The sequence below is a fragment of the Nyctereutes procyonoides genome, unplaced genomic scaffold (genome assembly GCF_905146905.1).
Source record: "Nyctereutes procyonoides isolate TBG_1078 unplaced genomic scaffold, NYPRO_anot_genome, whole genome shotgun sequence".
Taxonomy (NCBI): Eukaryota; Metazoa; Chordata; class Mammalia; order Carnivora; family Canidae; genus Nyctereutes; species Nyctereutes procyonoides.
The window spans coordinates 40,442,409-40,461,332 of record NW_026575125.1 but is presented as its reverse complement, the minus strand read 5'-3'; the positions used below and the strand labels follow the sequence as shown (position 1 = coordinate 40,461,332).

Genomic DNA, 18,924 nt, shown 5'->3' with positions numbered 1-18,924 from the left:
ATCCTCCTTACATATTCAGAAAGTACTGCCGGAAAAGAGCCAAGACCAGCTGGAGATAACTCAGTCACCTAGACAAACTTAAAATATGTTCATTATTTTCTGTACTAAAAGACTGAGAAATACACAGTGCTGTTTAAAGATATCTCCTGTAAAAATTATTTCCTGCTGGGAGCAATCTCGCCATTGAAAGGAATTCAGTTCTTCAAAGTGACGAAAAACCCAAGGCTTCGCCTTCATTTTGCTTACAGTACTTACCTAATAAGAGAAAGACAAATGTAGTACACATTGTCTCTCTCTGACCCCCAAGTGTTCTTCTTTGAGACAACATCCCTTTAGAGGCTTAGATATTGATCATTGACAAAGCTGGCTGTCAGGCAATCTAAATCTGTATAAGTATCTCACTAGCACAGAAAACATTACCTTTGCTCTGTTTTTTCATGTCACTTTTTGGAATCATTCTGTGGTGAATTGTGAAGTTCTCAGATTAGTGAATTTACAAAATTATTAGGAAAGGTAGGAACACCTACACAAACGGATATAGTGGGAATAACTTCTCATTCTCTCATAAAATGTACACAGTCTTCCCCCCGGTGAACAGGAACTTATACCATATTATCTATTAAAGACCATGGATTCAGTCTTTACTATAAAATAAATGATGATCATAGTATGAAGAAGGAACAGAAGAGCTTAGATAAACATGAAAATGTGTGGGCATATTTTTTTAAACAACATTAAATGTAACAAAATCTGATGCAAGATGAAAATATGAAAACTCACATAGTACAAACTTTTGTAAATATACATTAAAAATATTTACTATTGTTTCACTTCTTTGTGAGTGTTGCACTATGTAGATCAAAACATATGCTTTCAAAATTAAAGGTGAGTATGAATATACTTAGCTTCACAAATTTAATTTATCTTCCTCAGGGTGTTTTTTAGTGTAATCGACACATAATGTTACATTAGTTTCAGATGTACTACATAGTGATTCAGCTTCTCTATAGGTTGTGCTGTACTCACCACAAGTATTTGGTGCCCAATCTTAATACCCATTCATGTGAATGAAGGGTCAGTAAATTATAGCCCCTGGGCCAAATCTGGCTGCTTCCCATTTTCATATACTCCATGGCTAAGAGTGGCCTTTACAGATGGACATCTATAATCTATGTGATGACAGGGGATCCTAACTCTGAAATCCAATTAAGTGAAATATACTCCTCCAAAAGAATTCCATTGTTTTCATTAATGCACCTATATTATAACAAATTGTACTCCATTATTATTATTCTATTCTTGGCTTCCATTGGTAAGATTTTGTGGAAATTTGTTTTTTCTTGTATATATAAGTACCCACACCATATCCTTGATTTTTTTCCCCTTGCCCCACAAAGCATAAAACATTTAATATCTGACCCTTTACAGGAAAAGTTTCCAACCCTTGATGGAGATCAGGTTATATCATTTCTTCTTTGTGTGGCTTTGCTAAGGAAATGCAGAATTGTTCTGTGGTTCATGGCACACAGGCCACAAATATGCATTTGGCATATTCATACCTAGCCTGTTACTTAAGTTTATAATGACTGTAGAGTGCCTGGATCACAGACCTAGAGAGCTTATGTTAGTTATTTCTTATTTACATTTCCTTTTACTTCATGTTACAAGCACGAGAACTGTTTCAGTAATAAGAGTGTTATTATCCTAGAATATGCTATACAAAGTACTGCAGTGTTTTTCTCATTACATTTGGGCATTTTACAAAAAGAAAACTTCCAACTGGAGAAAACCATATTCCCTTAAGTTTCTTCTTTCTGAAGAAGACAACTTGACTTGCAAACCATACGTGGATATAGTTCACTAGCTCCAAGTGGCAGCAATGGATTCCAGGACACGTTGTCATTTGGCCTTATAACCAAATCCTCTTCTTTGGTCCCTGCAGGCCTCAGGGGGGCAATGGCATTTGCACTGGCCATCCGAGACACAGCATCCTATGCTCGCCAGATGATGTTCACGACCACCCTCCTCATCGTCTTCTTCACTGTCTGGGTCATTGGCGGAGGCACAACACCCATGTTGTCATGGCTTAACATAAGGTCGGTTTGAAACCATGGCCGGTTTCATGTCTAATTGTGTCACTGTGCTCACCCAGGTGTGAGACAGCCTAGTGTTCGGAAGGTTTTTATGGGGTTTTGTTTGGTTTGGGGGAGGAATTAAAAAACAATATGTAAAAATTCCGAATGTCAGATTTTCCACAAGAAAAAAGATTGCCATTAAGAGTTTTGTCAGTACGAAAACACAAGGCTTTTGAAATATCCAGACCTTGCTAGAACAGTGACACTAGGGCAAGAATTCAAAAGTCCTAAAGCTGCAGGCAATAGAACGGACATAACTGCTGGCAACGTCTGGCATTTCACAGTCCTTTGAAATCAAACTAAGTCCTCCTTTTTTTTATTTTTTACTTTTTATTTATGATAGTCACAGAGAGAGAGAGAGAGAGGCAGAGACACAGGCAGAGGGAGAAGCAGGCTCCATGCACCGGGAGCCCAATGTGGGATTCGATCCCGGGTCTCCAGGATCGCGCCCTGGGCCAAAGGCAGGCGCCAAACCGCTGCGCCACCCAGGGATCCCAAACTAAGTCCTCCTAAATAATCTCATCCACCAGAAATAAAAAAGAGGCAATTTGAGTTTTGTTTCTAGGAGGAAACTGCTCTGTTACTTCTTACTCGAGTGCACAGAGGTGACATTTCCTGCCTAACCCTCATTTGTTGCAGCCTCCTGGATGTTCCCCGCCTGTGGTTTTGCAGCTGTATCAGGATGGAGAGCACTGATCTAAAGTTGATTTTTTTTATGAGCATTTGAATTGCAAAGTATGCTTGTGAGCCCCAGCACCTGACAGTAAAGATGACGCTGGAACAGAGGTCACGAGTCACACAGAGCCTAACTCTGGCTGTCTTCAAGGCAAGCCCTTCCTGTCTTTGGGCCTCAGTTTCCCTGAATGGTAAATGAAAGCAGGCTGTCAGATCTTCTACCAGCCCCTTCAGGCCTCACTGTATGTGTTCTGCCTCATGGGAGGTGCTCCCACCACCTCCCTCAGTTTGGGGTCTGCAGAGGGTGATTGTAATCAGAGCGCGACAACACTCCGGGCGTGCATGGGTGCAGGGAAGAATACTCTGAAGAGCCACCAGGTGGCAGTGTTTTCCTCTTCCTCTACGGCTTTTAGCTTTTTTTTTTTCCTTCTCTGGAGCATAGAAAGCACCAGACTGACAACCGCAGAGCATACCTAGCTTGAAGGAGAGAGCCTATCCAGACCTCGTGGTCATCCTTAGAGTCGGGGGTGGGGGGACTGGAATTTGGGAGAAAACTGGAATTTGAGAGAATAGTTTCCACCACCTCCTCCCCATCAAGGACTTGTGTACTGATGGCAGGCAGGGATTCCTGGGCTTGGCCTCTGCCAGCGGCACCATATCTGGGCTCCCATCCTTGTGGCTCTGCAGAACCTATGTGGGGCTAATCGGTGGCAGCCATAGAATAACTGACGCTTGTGTGATGCAGGCATTGTACAAAATGCCAGGCCTGCATTAAGACCAACTTCATAACATTCCTATAAAGAGGCTACTACTACGGTCATCTCCATTTTAGAGTTGACAGAACTGAGGCATAGAGCAATAACTTGCCCAGGTCACATAGCTTTAGGGGGATGAGCCAGGATTTGGGCTCCTGCAGTCTTGCCACCCAATCCACAGCCTTGACTACTGTGCTTTACCACCTGTAAGAAGTTTGCCTGTGTCAGGGACTCCCTCTGTGTTGTGAAATTTGGGATGATTAGAATTTCAATTTCCTGATGTGAATCTCAAGAGTAGTATTAAGAGAAATAATTCATCATGGGAATATAAACCTGAAGAACAAAATGGACAGATTTTTGCCTCTGAACTGGCATACAAGATGGTACCAGCCTTGTTCTGTTTTAGAATAAGGGTAAAAAAGGAGGCTTACCCTGCACACAGTTGAGAATCTTTAAGAATCTCAAGATTAGGGGCTCCCGGTTGGCTCAGCCATTGAGTGTCTGCCTTTGGCTTGGGTCACGATCCCATGATCCTGGGATAGAGCCCTGCATTAGGCTCCCTGCTCAGTGGGGAGTCTGCTTCTCCCTCTCCCTCTGCCCCTCCCCCACTCCCTGCTCATGCTTGCTCTCTCTTTCTCTCTCTCAAATAAATAAAATCTTTTTTTTTTTTTTTTTAAGAATCTCAAGATTGACCTCTGAGAGTTACTTCCTGCTCCTCTTTGGTCACTCTCAGTAGGTACCCTGGAGACTCAGAGCCTGATTAAATCATGTTTGTTTTTCATGCTAGTTTATAAGCCCTCCACCCCACAGACATAGGACCAAATAATTTCCCACTGAATGGAGAGAGTTGACTTGTGACATTTTGCACTTCTGATAACCCTTTTCAGGACTGGATCATTAAAACTGTCCTATCCAGAACTGAAAGTTTGGGTAGCTCTCCCTGAGGCACAGAAGCTGTATATATACACACATAAAATAACTGTATTGTTGTGGAAATATTGATGTAATGTATATATAGCACCCAGAACATAGCAGCTAGCATACAGTAAGAGATCAGGAAATGACTATGTATGTGACTGGGTATAGGAGAGATCTAGTTTCTCTGCATCCTTGCCAGCATTTGGTGTTGCCACTATTTTTCATTGTAGTTGTTCTAATAGATGTGTTGGAATACTTCACTGTGGCCTTAATTTGCATTTCTCTAATGATTAACGATGTTGAACATCTCTTCATGTGCTTATTTGCCATTCATATATCTCCTCCTGGTGAAACACCTGTTCAAACTTTCTATTTTCTAATTAGATTGTTTGGAGTTTTTAATTGAGTTTTGAGAGTTCTTTATTTATAGTAGATACCAGTCTTTTGTCAGAGGTGTGATTTGCAAATATTTTCTCCCAGGCTGTAACTTGTCTTTTCATCCTTTAGTAGAATCTGTCATAGGCCAGAAGTTTCAAATTTGAGGAAGTGCCATTTATCATTTATTTTTCTTTTACGCATTGTGCCTTTGGTGTTACATCTAAGGACATTTCATTAAGCCCTAGGTCCTAAAGATTTTCTTCTGTTATATTTTGAAACTTTTTTAGTTTTATGCTTGACATTCAAGTCTATGGTCCATTTTGGGTTAATTTTTATATAAGATGCAAGGTTTAGGTTGAGGTTTTATTTTATTTACCTATGGCCATCCAGTTGTTCTGGCACAATGTGTTAAAAAGACTAGTCTTGGGGCTCCTGGGTGGCTCAGTCGGTTGGGCATCTGCCTTCGACTCAGGTCATGATCTTAGGGTCCTGGTATGGAGCCTCTCATCAGGCTCCCTGCTTATCATAAACAGGTGTTGAATTTTATCAAATGCTTTTTTTCTGTAGAGATATGATCATATTATTTTCCATGTTTTGCCTGTTAATATGTTGGGTCACATTGATTAATTTCCTTTTTTTTAGAGAGAGAGTGCACATATAAGTGGGGGGAGGGGCAGAAGGAGAGGAGAGAGAATCTCAAGGAGGCTCCACGCCCAATGCAGAGCCCAACACAGGACTCAGTCTCATGACCCTGAGATCATGACCTAAGCTGAAATCAGGAATCAGATATTTAACTGACTGAGTCACCTAGGCACCCGTTCCCCCTCATTTTAAAACTAACTTTCAAATATTAAACAAGTCCTACTATCCTAAGACAAACCCCACTTGGTTATGGCATATAAATTTTTTATATAAATGCTGAATTCTATTAGCTGTTATTTTGTTAAGGACTTTTGTGGTCTGTGTTCATGAGGGATATTGGTTTACAGTTTGTTTTTTGTTTTTTTTTGTACTGCCTTTCTCTATTTTTTGGTTCCAGAGTAATCTGGCCTGGGACATGTTCCCTACTCTTCTGTTTTCTGGAAGGCATTGTGTAGAATTGACGTTAATTCGTCTTGAAAGTTTAATGGAATTCTCCAGTAAAACCATCTAGTCCTAGAGACTTCTTTTGCAAAAATTTTTAAATTGTGAAGGCAATTTCTTTAATAATTATAGGGCTAATAAGATGATGTGTTTCATGCAGCACCTTGGTAGCTCAGTAAGTTAAGTGTCCAACCCATGATTTCAGCTCAGGTCATGGTCTTAGAGTTGTGGGATCAAACCCTGCTTTGGGCTTCACACTCACTGGGGATTCTGCTTGATATTCCTTCTCTCCCTCTCCCACTCATATGCTCTCTTTTGCTCTCTCTCTCTCTCTCTCTCCCCCTCCCTCTCCCTCTTTCTCTTTCTCAAATAAATAAATAAATCTAAAAAAAGGTTATCTGTTCCATATTGGGTGAATTGTGGTGGTTTGTGAAATTGATCCATTTCATCTAAGCTGTCATGTTTATGTTTGTAATATTGCTTTGTTATCCTTTTGATGTCTGTGAGATCTATAGTGACACTCCTTGTTTCATTCCTGATATTGGTAATTTGTATCTTCTCTTTTTCTTGCCAGAGGTTTGTCAATTTTATTGATCTTTTCAAAGAACTAGCTTTTTATTTCATTGATTTTCTGTATTGTCTGTTTTCTATTTCATTGATCTCTGCTCCTATCTTTATTTTTTTCTTCTTTCTGTCCAACTCTACCCAGATAGCATAATGAAACAAATAGGTGGACAATACATATGGTGTTAGTGCATTGCATTTCCCAGATATGAATACATTGTAATTATGTAAGGGTAGAAACTGACATTTATCACATGATCATATGAAAAGAAATTCCCTCTGAAATAAAGTAATGAGATTCATTGGGTTTTCTGGCCTGTGGCTTCTGATGTTACTTCATGACCGTGAATCATTTACATGAATCAGTTTCTTATTCTAAATTGATTCAGAAACCCCCTGAAGTTCAGCGTGGTGTTTTGACCTCTGTGACGAAAGTACAATCAATACCTACTTGTTCCTTACTTCTCCAGGCTACTGACAGAGATCATGAGGTGTTAAATGGTTGCTCAGAAGTCAAAGGCCCAGGGTGGGATTTGGAGTTCCACCCTAAATAATTAGAAGTTAGTTGTGATTTTTAACCATGGCTATGTACTAGTCTGTGTATAAGATAAAAATTAATATTCCACAAATCCAAAGCTAGGTCACTGCCCTCCAGAAATCCAACTTAGCTTTTTGGTATGTTGTGATCGATATTTTAAAACATAATGGCAGAACGCTCCAGTTATTTCCTATTAATGCACAGACTACATATTTTTTTTAGTCCCTTGAGCAAGGGTTGTTATTCACAAAAGGCAGAATTTTGGCAATTAAAAAAAAAAAGACCGCCTTGTATGTGTCCAGAGCACATTTTGGCAGCGTGGTGGCTGTTCTGTTTAGAGCTCCCCAGCTTCAGGTGACACGCACGTGAAGTGGTAGTGATGGTGGGGGTGGAATGGCAATGTGTCGCAGTCAGACGAACAGGTACTCTTCGCACTCCAGAGTACAGTCGTGCAAACACTCAAGGACAAGTAAGGATACTCTGCTCAGTTATAATCCTGTTAGACTGAGAATTTACGATAAAGCTCTTTGCCAGATAACTTGAAGAATAAAGGCAGGGAGAAGCCCTGAGCTCTTTATGTAATAGCATTTGTAACTGAATATTTTTAAAGTGATTAAGGGTGCCAGCATGTAATTAGAGGGTGGATCCTAGGGCGCCTGGGTGGCTTGGTTGGTTGGGCATCTGACTCTTGGTCTCAACTCAGGTCGTGATTTCAGGGTTGTGGGATCGAGCCCTGTGTTGGGCTCAGCACAAAGTCTGCTCAAGATTCTCTCTCCCTCTCCCTCTGCTCCTCTCCCTTCCTTCCCCTGCCAAATAAATAAATAAATCTTTTTTAAAAAGAGGGGGCAGGTACTGTGAGGTGAAGAACTGGAGCTCTGGGGTGTGAGAGTCTTGGCCACAGTCTTGGTTCTACCATTTTCTACCTTTGTGACCTTGGGCAACTTATTTAGCTTCTTTACTCAGTTTCCCCACCGATTTAGATGGGGACAGTAGTGTAAGGATAAAATAAATGTGATAAAGAATTAAATATACCATCTGAAAAAGAAAGAAAGGTACAATCTGATGCATAGTAAGCATTGAGTCTATGTTAGCTCTCAGTTATTATATGTAATATGTATTGTGTATAATATAATATTATCATCACCAATAAAAGCCTTAGTACTGCTACTATTGGTATTTTTCTTATCAGTGAATCTTACTTTAATGGAGTCCAGCTTGCTTTTCTGGAATTTGTTATAATTTTTCAATTCTACAGTAAAATAGTCTGGTATGAGTCACATTCTGAGCATGTGACTTGTTAAAAGTACAGTGTTAAAAAGCATCCCATTCTCACTTGAATATTCTGGGGGATAGCCATAGCACAAGAATATGGGCATTATCTAGCACCATGTTTTTCCACCTTGTTTTCATTGTTGTTTCCCTTCAAGGAGCCCCTCGAAGATGCTTTTTCTCTGATGACCTCTTCCAATGAAATTTAAATACCACAGATCCACTGTATACTTGTTTATGTATTATCATGCTTTAGAGGGCTATAAACCATTGTACTAGCTAAAACTTTTTGTCTCACAAGAACCAATTTTCACACCCATGGGGCCAATACCACCCCTAATTTAGAACACATGAGTTAACACAGTGGTTCTCAATGGAGGGCAGTTTACCACCCAGGGGACATTTGGCAATGTCTGGAAATATTTGGTTTGCCTCACCTAGGGTGGGGGGGCACTACTGGTATCTAATAGGTAGAGGCCCAGGCCCAAAATGTCAGTAGTGCCAAGATTGTCAGTAGTGCCTGCTCTTAGTATGATGACAAAGTTCCAATGCACCCTGAATAACCCAGAAATTGTGAAGACAGGTAAAAATGGACCATGTTAACTCTAAGGTGCAAGAGAAAGAGAATAGCAGAAATTGGGTTCCTGACTTATGTCAAAAAAAAAAAGGCCATCTTTGTCTTCTTAAGTATTGTTGCTGTTTTCAACAATATGGTGCTTTTTGCTCTTTCTGTCTAATATGTGTCAAATTATGTGTAAATGCTTCAAATATGTGTTTAGTAGCAACTTTGTTTTCTATTTTTTGTATGGATGTACCTTGCTTTATGAAACAGGTGACCTGGAAAATTGTATAAATGCACTTTCTATGAGTTGCATACATTCCTTTGATTTCCTTACATTATATTTTGAGAGGCTTATCTTCATTCCCAATTGATCCTCATTTGACCTAGCTCCTAATACTGTTGCTTTAAGTTTGAATTTAGCAGCAGTTCTACTCTCTGGGTTTTAGAGAATGGGGACAGTATAAGAGGATACGGATTTATATTCAGAGTGAGCCAGCCTATTCTTTGATGGACATGGTCCAGGTCCTGTGCCCAGAGCTCCTGGCTCCCCTGTTGTCCCCATAATACTCACGTTCCCTTCTTCTGCTGCCCAGAGTTGGCGTCGAGGAGCCCTCCGAAGAGGACCAGAACGAACACCGCTGGCAGTACTTCAGGTGACACAAGGGCATCCTCAGGAACAAATTAACCGGGCCTGGCTCTTCTCCTCCTTCTAACCTGAGATGTTTCTCTTTATGCTGTTTTGTCCCTTTCTTGCTTCCTGTGTGCACCAACCCCCTGCCCCTTTTAGCAAAGGGGCAAGAGGTCAGGTCAAGTCTAATCCCTTTTCCACCCTTTCTCTGGGTTGATGGATGTGTCAGTGTCCCTGACATTCTGTTCTCTTTCCCTGAATATTGGACAATGTGTGTCAACACCAAAGCCGAAGTTGGCAAGTGTCTCCTTTCTTATACAACTGAGCTTAGTGTCGAGAGCAGTCCATTTTCAGAGCCACAGATACTTTTTCCACAAAGCCTTGTTTATGATCTAGTAAACAAGGCTTTTAATTAATTCATAAAGAAAACTAGAATTTTATATTTCAGCCATGACTAGGGTATGGCTTATATCATCTTAATTAAGTACCAATGCTATTTGAGTTTTTTAAGTATGTGTTTGTGTACTCATACCTCATGGTCAATCAGAAGGTACAAAAACAGCGTTTAAAAAAAAAAAACAGAAGATAAAGTCTCTTCTAATGCAGTTTGTCTCTCAGTGTCCATCCAAGTTTATGATTGGATTATGCTTAAGAGCGGCGACATTGGGTAAGCAGAGCGAAGAGTTTAATGTTTCTTTTTTCCTTCCTGTGTCTATATCAGCATGCATTATTTCTGATCTGATTCTCAGTGCTGGTAGATAAATCAATGCAGAATAGGCTTGAGCTCTGTTCTTGCCACTGTGAAAGTACGTCACTCTCTGAGGGCAGTGGAGAGAACAACGATGCTTATCATCGGGTTTGAACGTTGCACTATCACCAGGCTCCAGATGGACTGTAATGATGTGCATATAAGTAATGGAAACTGTTAAGTTCCCTGGGTTTACACTTTTTTTTCTACTGTTTAAAATACACACACACATTCACTTTTTGGAGGCCTGACTGTAGGTAGCAGATAAGTAGCAGAGGAGACCCTTTCTTTTGAAATATCCTACCTTCAGGAAGGAAGGTCCTGTGGGCAAAGGACAAGTTATTACCCTGGGGATATGTGAGAATTCAGACTGTGACCTGGTGTCCAAGGTTTTACATGAAGGTGTGTGTCTCATAGTCCTCAAATTATTTAGGGCTTCAGCCATTCACGTTTTTGCAAAAATTATCGGTTAATGTAGAACACTCCTAAAATTCCTGAGATTTCAATGGCATTTTGGAGGCAGCTAATCAGAATGTACTTATTATCATACTAGAAGGGAAATTATTCATGTTCTTTCCAGATTTATTCATTCCAGAATGAGCACATTAGTTTGACTGCTTTATTTTCTCACTTGGTGTGAAACCAAATGAAATGTAAAAATGCACTTCCTTAGTCGTATTAGCCACATTTCAACTCAGTGTCTGGCCACATGTGGCTCTTGGCTGGCACACTGGACAGCGCAGATCTAGCCCACTGCCATGGTTGCAGAAAGTTCTACTGGATAGTGTGGATCTAGACTTACTCCCAAGTTCCCCCAAACAAAATGCTGAACATTATGAGTTTGAGATGAAGTTAAGGTGGCCCTGCTTTGGTGAATTGATGAAGTTATTTCAACGTTTTATATTTGTTGTTTTGAATTCTGGCCTGGCCACATGGGCCCAAGGAAAATAGAGGAGTTCCACTGACATTGCCAGGACTTGCATGAAAATAGTCACAGCCTAGTCTTCATAAGCAGTTCTTGTCGAACAGAATTGAATTCTTGTTAAACAAGTCTTTTTTTCTCTCTTAATAGAGATCAGTTAAAAGAATAGAGGGGGATAAATTTCATTTGGCAGCTTTTATTATATTTGGCTTTACTTTCATTATTGTAATACAGGGCATACTTAAACTTTTGTCCTACCCATAGTCTTCCTATTTCATCTAGACCAGTAAAGTCAATTTGCTTTATCTTTGCTGATGTGGAAGCCATTTATGAAAGCTAATGACACCTATTTCAAAATTCACAGTATAGAAAGAAGAGATTATTAGTGGCAGATCTGGACTGCCATATTCTTGGCCATATTGTGCCTCATGCCCTTCAGATAACATAAACTCATTACTTCTTCCCTACTATATGGTCAGGCCTTATGGTTAGATTGAGGGCTGCTGTGTCACCTGGCATTCTGGTAGGCTATCTGAGAAACACCAGGGTAACCGGTGCTCTGCCTCTCTGAGTCTGTACCGGGGAGCTCAGCTAAGTAAGTTAGTCTGCCATGAAGGGGTTTTGTGCTGCTATAGAATCCACAGAATAAGGCCTAATGTTGGATTCCTAGCTGTTGATCCTACAAATGCTGACAAAACTACCACATGGAGGACTTTTCTCTGTGGAATGTGTGTTAAGCATCTCTAAAACAGATGAAGGCTCAAAATCAAGAGCTAGGAATTCCATATGTGACCACTCCTCTCACATTTTGATACATTAGACACATCAGGTGCATTGAGGCTCTGGTGTGACTTTTAGGGGCAGCCCTGAGGCCCCTGAATTGGATGGATTTTGTGTCAGAAAACCTCTATGAGATTTGTTGCTTAAAGGTCCTCGGATAATGTCTAGTTACGAGGACAAGTCTCCAACCCTCAGAATCTCCTCCAGCCTGGAAGCAGCCCCTAGACATGTAGCAAAGTCCATCCAACTCGCTACAAAGATCCTATCAAACTCCAGGGCCATAGGGAGGAAATCTGGTGTCTGGTACACTAGATTTTCATTAGAACAGTGCCTGCCATAATAAGCATCCAATAAATATCTGATGAATACATGGATTCATCTTGTGGTTTTAAACTTTGCCTTCAGCAAAATACAGGACATCCATTCCCTCTCCTTCCATAGTTCCTTTCAGGGGCACACACACCTTGGGTCAGTGCTTGACGAACCTGGAATAAGACAGGGTAGAGATTGGCTTTGAAAGGGTAGGCACATCTGTGTTCTTTACTGTTTACCTTTTCTACTAGTCTCTCTTCTCAAGAAATGACCTGGGCATCATAAGTGGGAAAGAGGGAAGGAGAGGAAAAAAAGTAGGATGCACACACGTGGGGTTTTGTGTCTGTGGACCACTCTTTGGAATCAGCACCCTGGTACTGGACTGTTGGTTGAGGCCAGTCGGTGCCTCCCTTCAAGCTCAAGGCAGACCTGCCAAAAACTGAGATCTCAGTTTCCAGTTCTTTGCAACAGTGGAGGGAGTGTGAGAAGACAGAGAATTTTCCTGGCCTCTTTGTTCTCTCCCCCATCACCCTGTGATCGATGTCACAGTTCTCCACCTCAGAGTGAAGAGGGTACAGGCAGAGAGAATTAACAGATGCACAAAACAACAGCTGGTGTGTTACTAAGTCAAGACAACTACCCTAACAAAAGTGTGGGATTTGTTGCAAGTGGATTCTGCCACTTTGCTTTTTCTTTCTGCCTTTAGTTGTTGATCTTAAACATGCCACCTCTCAAGTCACCTCTGTTGCAGGAGGACATGGGGCTACCTGGAGAAAACATGAATGATATGCATGCTCAAGTATTCAGGGGACATGTGCTGATGTCTGCAACTTTTATTTGGATGCATCTAAAGAATAAGATGGATGATAGAGATATGGATAGATACGTGGTAAACAAACTCTAGCAAGATGCCAATGGTAGAGTCTAGGTGGTGGGTATACAGGTGTTCACTATAAATTCTTCTGGCACTGCCCTGGATATGTGAAAAATTGCATATCAGAAGTTTAGGGAATTAAAAGGAGGTCAGGGCAGATGTGAGGAAGCAGGAGAAAGGAAATGGTATGGGGCAGTAAGACCCCAGTTTGGATAACTGGGACCATTTGGTGCAGGAAGGCAGAGGGACAGTTGCCAGCCAGTGCCACTCCCAAGTGGGCTTGCATAGGGTGTAAGCACACAGTACTACTTGCCTCTCCTGCCCCTGGGATCTGACATGGTACATGACCTCTTTCTCACGACTTTTGCATGACAGCCTTCCTCCTCTTTTAGCTAACTACTCCTTCTGCTTCTGGAAGATGGTCAGCTTTTTGGCTACTTTCAGCCAGCATGGTTGCCATGGTCCAAGCTAATACTCTCCATTTTTCTCCTTGTCTTTCTCCCTGGTGACTTACAGAGTTGGCGTCGACCCAGATCAAGACCCACCACCCAACAATGACAGCTTTCAAGTCTTACAAGGGGTAAGTCACAAGAGGTGCTTCTTCCAGGGGAAGACATTTTTAAAAGTAGCTAAAATTTATTGAGTATTTGCTATAGACCAAACATCTTTACGTGGATTCCCTCACTGTGAGTTTGACAGCAACCTTATGGGGTAGGTACTGTTACCGCCATTTGACAGATGAGAAGCTGAAGTTTGAGAGTCTAAGTGAGCCATCTGCAGTCAGAGAATTAGAAGGTTCTGAAGCCAGGGTTTGACCCCAGAGCTGGTGTTCTTAAACAACATATTGAGGGGGTAGGCTGGCCAGGAAGAGTATTCAAGCTAAGTCCCTGACTGCCTGCCTTCCAAGAATGGATATATCAGATACATTGGCGACTGGCTCACTGTCACTGGGTCAGAGTCTGTCAGTGGTGCCCGGGTAGGGGGAAGTGGGGATGGGGTCTGACTCTCTAGCCCAGAATCTGAGGAAGAGAGGAAGGATGTGGGTGATTAGAGCCCCTCCCCTTCCTCCAGAGCCTGGGATCCTTTACAACTGAGTTCCCCTCAAGCCCAGCAATGTCAGAGCAGCAGCCCTCACCCCCACCGCCACCCCCACCCCCAAGGGCTGAAGGTCACAGCAAGGCTAACAGCTAAGGCTTAGGCAGGGTGGTGAGCAGTGACAGCCTGGAACAGTGTGCCAGGGAGGGAAGCTGTACAGGCTGGGATCAGAGCAGCCCCATGGCAGCCTCGAGTATGACAAGCAGGGATGACTCCCTGCTGCTGCAGAGACTCCTGATAGAGTGGTTTTGCCATCTGTTCCAGTTACAGTTGCTGCATAACAAAACTGCACCAAACATAGGAAAGTGAGCAACAATTTCTTTTACTCATGGATTCTCTTCGTCAGGAATTTGGAAAAGGCATAATAGAGGCAGCTCGCCTTTGCTCCAAGGAGAGAGCTGGCGGCTGGAGTCATCCAAAGACTCATACACTCATATGACTGGCACCTGAGCTGGGAGGACCCAAAGACTAGGACAGCTGACTGGAATGCCTACACATGGCTCCCCCACATGGCCTAGGGATTACTGGACTTCTTACACAATGACTCAGGGTTCCATCCCAGCAAGCAAGGTGGAAGCCGCATCACCGTTTCTGACCTAGCCTTGAAAGTCTCCCGGCATCACCTCTGTTACTTCCTGGTGGTCACAATGAGTTCCTCAAGCCAGACCAGATTCGATGGGAGGGGAGAGAGACCATAAGCTCTTTATGGGAGCATCAGTGAAGTGGCAGACATGGTTTTGAGCCGCCACATCACCCTGTGTCTCCAGGTTTGCTCCTTCCCAAGGCAGACATCCTGTGGGCAGGCAGACTAGAGGAACAAAAGGTTATGTTAAGAGCAGCAATCCGTTACCCAAATGTCACTAATTGGCCTCAGGAGTCAAGAACTGTTTTGTGCAGGATTGACTCCCCAGTGCTGAGCGCAGTGCCTGGCACCTGGGGGCACTCGATTGGTATTTGATAGGGAGATGCGGGGGGCAGGGCAGGGGGCGACAAGAGAGCCCCAGTGCAGAGGAAAGCTTTACTGACCTCACACATGCGTTGTCCAGGAAACTGTGTTGGGGGTCTCTTTTTTTCCAATCAGCTTTGAACCGCACTCAACCCTAAATCCAGTCTACATACTTCAAATTCCAGAGGACCTTCTAAATTACTCTAGTCCCCAAATCAGACCTAACAAGTGTCCCAAAATGTGGTACGATGCAGGGCCAGGGAGTGCCACCTACAGCTTTTTCTGATTTCTTTCTCTTTGAGGGGGATCCCATCTTGGTGGTAATGCCCCTTAAGGAACACAAAGCCATGACCTCTGAAAGAGCTGGACATCTGAGGAAAAGTTTCCAGTGAGCTTTATTGGAGACGATATGATGCCCTCTTTAATGGTACTCCAGAGGGACGCCTGGCTGGCTCAGTCGAAGAGCATGGGACTCCATCTCAGGGTTGAGTTCAGGCCCCACGCTGGTTGTAGAGATTACTTAAAAAGAAAATATTAAAACAGGAATAATGGTGCCCCAGAAGACCTTTGAGATTATATTAGAAGCGGCCACTGTGTTGGGAACTTGTGGTTTCAATGAGAAATTCTTTTTGAAAAGTTGCCATTGCACTCTAGCTTGGATCAAGGAGTTTAGAAACCGAGAGTTCAGAACTGTGCACCTGGAAGCTAATTTAAAGTATAATGGAGGATCTTGAAACTCACCCTGAGAAAACCTGGGTGAAGTGTCTTTATTTCACTGAAAGGAAAATAATGGCTCTGGTAGGAAGATATGACTGCCCTATTCCAAAGCTTCCTCCCCAGGACTGCAGCTGGTCCAGATGAATTTTGTAAGAAAAACAGGCTAATTCCAGCTGGATAGCCAGGGTTTGGACAGATTTCATCTTGTCAGTTCCAGGCCAAACACCCTCCAGCCCTTTTGCTGCTGGCTGTTATTGTTGTTGTTGTTGTTGTTGTTTTCAATTGCTCCTGCCTCTGGATTTAAGCATCTGTAAAAGGAAAGGCATGAAGTGGTTTGGTTGCTTTCACGTAGCCAAACTCACTATACATCTCATGAGAACTTCACATGGAGACACTGGGCTTGTAACAAGACTCGGTCACAAGCTTGTTGTCACTGGTCCATGGAAATGTTTGAGAAAGCAGCAGGTCCTACGTTAGTGCTAAGCGTTCTGGCAGTGCCTTTAGCCTCGGTGGTGACAGCTAAGATAGCGCTCCCTGTCTGAGGGGTGGTCATCAGTGTTCCTGATGGCTCCCTGGACGGCCCTTTGGCCCAGTTGTGAATAGGCAGGTGGTGGCGACTTCTGCAGCACTCCCAGTGGCACCCAGCGGCCGGCCCTAGCCGGGAGCTGGTGTCACAGCTTCCCTTAACCTACCTCCTTCCAAGGCTCACACTCAGTCATGCAGTGGGCCCTCAGAATCAGTTCCACTGGTATTTTTAAAGTCTTTCAAGATTGCTGTCAGATTGAAAAAAAGAAAAAAGACAAACTTCAAGCTTGGTTTTCCAGGGCACCTTCTTACAAATGACTCCTGCCCTTGTACTTAAAGGGCCTTATGTCTCTTAGTCCTCCTGGCCTGACTTCCTCAGTCCAGTGAGCCACTAACAGCAGAGCTGGAGGCACTCAGTGGTCAGGAGCAACAATAAAACAGAGAAGTAAATGGGCTTCTCAATTTTTTGGGTAAAATCCTGGGTTCTTGCAGTTTCCCCTGAAATGGATCCAGGTCACACGCTCAGTGATGTCATGAAACTGAAATCATAAGTGGGGAAAGTCCAGATGTTTGTTCCCCAGCAGAGAAGAAAGGCCAGTTCTCTTTACCTCATTTTCTAAATGATCTTCCTAAAAATAAATAGGAAAGTGACATTTGAAGGGAATGAATTTCTCATGACAGCAGGATTGTTCCTCACTGGTTCTAGAAGCCCAAGAGTTATGGCTACAGAGCTGCAGAATATTAGCTCATGTGGAAGAAGGAAAGGAGCTTTTGGCTAGAACTTCTGGTTTTATGAGAGGGAAGCATAAGAATATTGTGGGCAGACTTCAGCTTCATGTCCCTGGCAAGTTTGACTCATTAGAACAAAACAAAACAAAAAAAAACTCAGTTGCTTTGTTTCTCTGGAGATCTTGGTGACTTTGCAACCAAAACAAAAACAACCCCAGCTGAAGGCAAGCTGCCTCGGCTTGGGGGTAGCCTCCCACCCCATTCAAGGGGGACTTTTTTGTGCCAGACAGAGATATTCACTTCCTTCCCCAAGTTTACAGAAGAGCACTCATTGATGAGGCTGCTTTGGAGTAGCTAGGAGCACAAATCTGAATTTATCCTGGCTTTATCATCTCAGCAGGACGGAGTCAGAAGCAGGATATTAATAGAATGTGGAGGAGACGAAAACATTGTGCTTGTAGTGTATGTGTGCACAGGCGCGCCTGGCAAGCACCACACACGTGCATGCAGAAAATCAGCTCTTTATAGTCGCATTGACTTACAACTTTCTAGTCCTTCCCCAGTTTTACTCTAGGCTGAAACCTGATACGCAGTCACTTAAATCTTTAACTTCAAACAGTTGCTGAAGGGCCTTTTCTTAAATTCCACTAGGATGCTTTTCTTTTTGTTTTTCTGCTTGCCACCCCCTCACCTTGGTCCCTGACTTCCCTTTTGGCTATTTTTTTTCTTAGAAGTACAAAATTCACATTAATTTATTCATTCATTTGACAAAGGCTTACTGAGCACCTATTATATTTCAGACAATCTTTTGGGCTCTGGGAATACATCTGCAAGCAAGACACCACATCCTTAAGGCTGTGGTGACAGTGCAATGAAGGGTACAGATAAGGGCAGAGAGTGCCAGAGGTGAGGTCAATAGACCTGGCCTTGCCCCTCAGCTCTGAGTGTCCCCATGGACCAGCAGCCTGGGCCTTACCAGAGAGCTTATAAAAATGCAGACTGTTGGGCCTCACCCAGACCCACCCACTCTGAACTCACATTTTAAAGGGGTTCCCAGGAGGGTCATGTGCCCATTCACAATTTGAGAAGCCCTGGAGTAGGCATTGCAGAGCTCTTGATTCCCTGTTTTCAAAACCTATTACTCCCTTGTGAGAGTTGTAGGCTCCACCATCCCAGGGACAAGAAAAGGGCACAAAATAGGTCACATCACTTATTTGTTCTTTTGCTCTGCATTAGATTTCTAGGGCCACTGTAACAAACTCCCACCCACTCAGTAACTTCAAACACCAGTCTTACATTCTGTAGGTTAAAAGTTTGGTGGGCTCCGCTGGTTTCTTTGTTTTAAGGCCAAAATCAAGGTGTTGGTGGGGTTGGGCTCTGGGGGAGAACCAACCCATTGCCAGGCTCATTCAAGTTGTTGCTAGCATTCAGTTATATAGCTGTAGGACTGAAGTCCTGTTTCCTTGCTGACCCTTGGCCCAGGGTCAAGCTCACCTCCTAGAAGCACCTGCTATTTCTTGGTTTGTGGACTCCCTCTATCTTCAAAGTGAGCAACAGTGGGGCAAGTCCCTGTCACATGTTGAATCTTTCCTGCCTCTTCTTCCACTGCAACTCTTTTACCCTCTTCATCTACTTTTAAGGACCTGTGCAATTGCAGCAGCCCTCCTGGAAAACCTTAAGTCCATCTACAAAACGCCTTTTGCCATGTCATGTAACATCAGGCTCCTGGGATTAGGTCAGAGAAATCTTTGTGGTGTGGGGAAGGCAAGTG

At 42.9% G+C, this 18,924-nt stretch overlaps 1 protein-coding gene across 5 annotated transcripts in view; it reads left to right on the top strand.

Annotated features, from left to right (window-relative positions):
* SLC9A7 (solute carrier family 9 member A7) overlaps positions 1–18,924 on the top strand; it is a 157,808-nt gene that overhangs the window by 101,603 nt on the left and 37,281 nt on the right. For 4 of the 5 annotated variants that reach the window (XM_055337727.1, XM_055337726.1, XM_055337725.1 and 1 more), the window contains exons 12-14: positions 1,943–2,096; positions 9,471–9,530; positions 13,658–13,721. In XM_055337727.1, coding sequence (XP_055193702.1) covers positions 1,943–2,096; positions 9,471–9,530; positions 13,658–13,721 — 278 coding nt within the window. The remainder of the gene's footprint in view (positions 1–1,942; positions 2,097–9,470; positions 9,531–13,657; positions 13,722–18,924) is intronic. The other variant, XM_055337724.1, reaches the window with a different exon arrangement.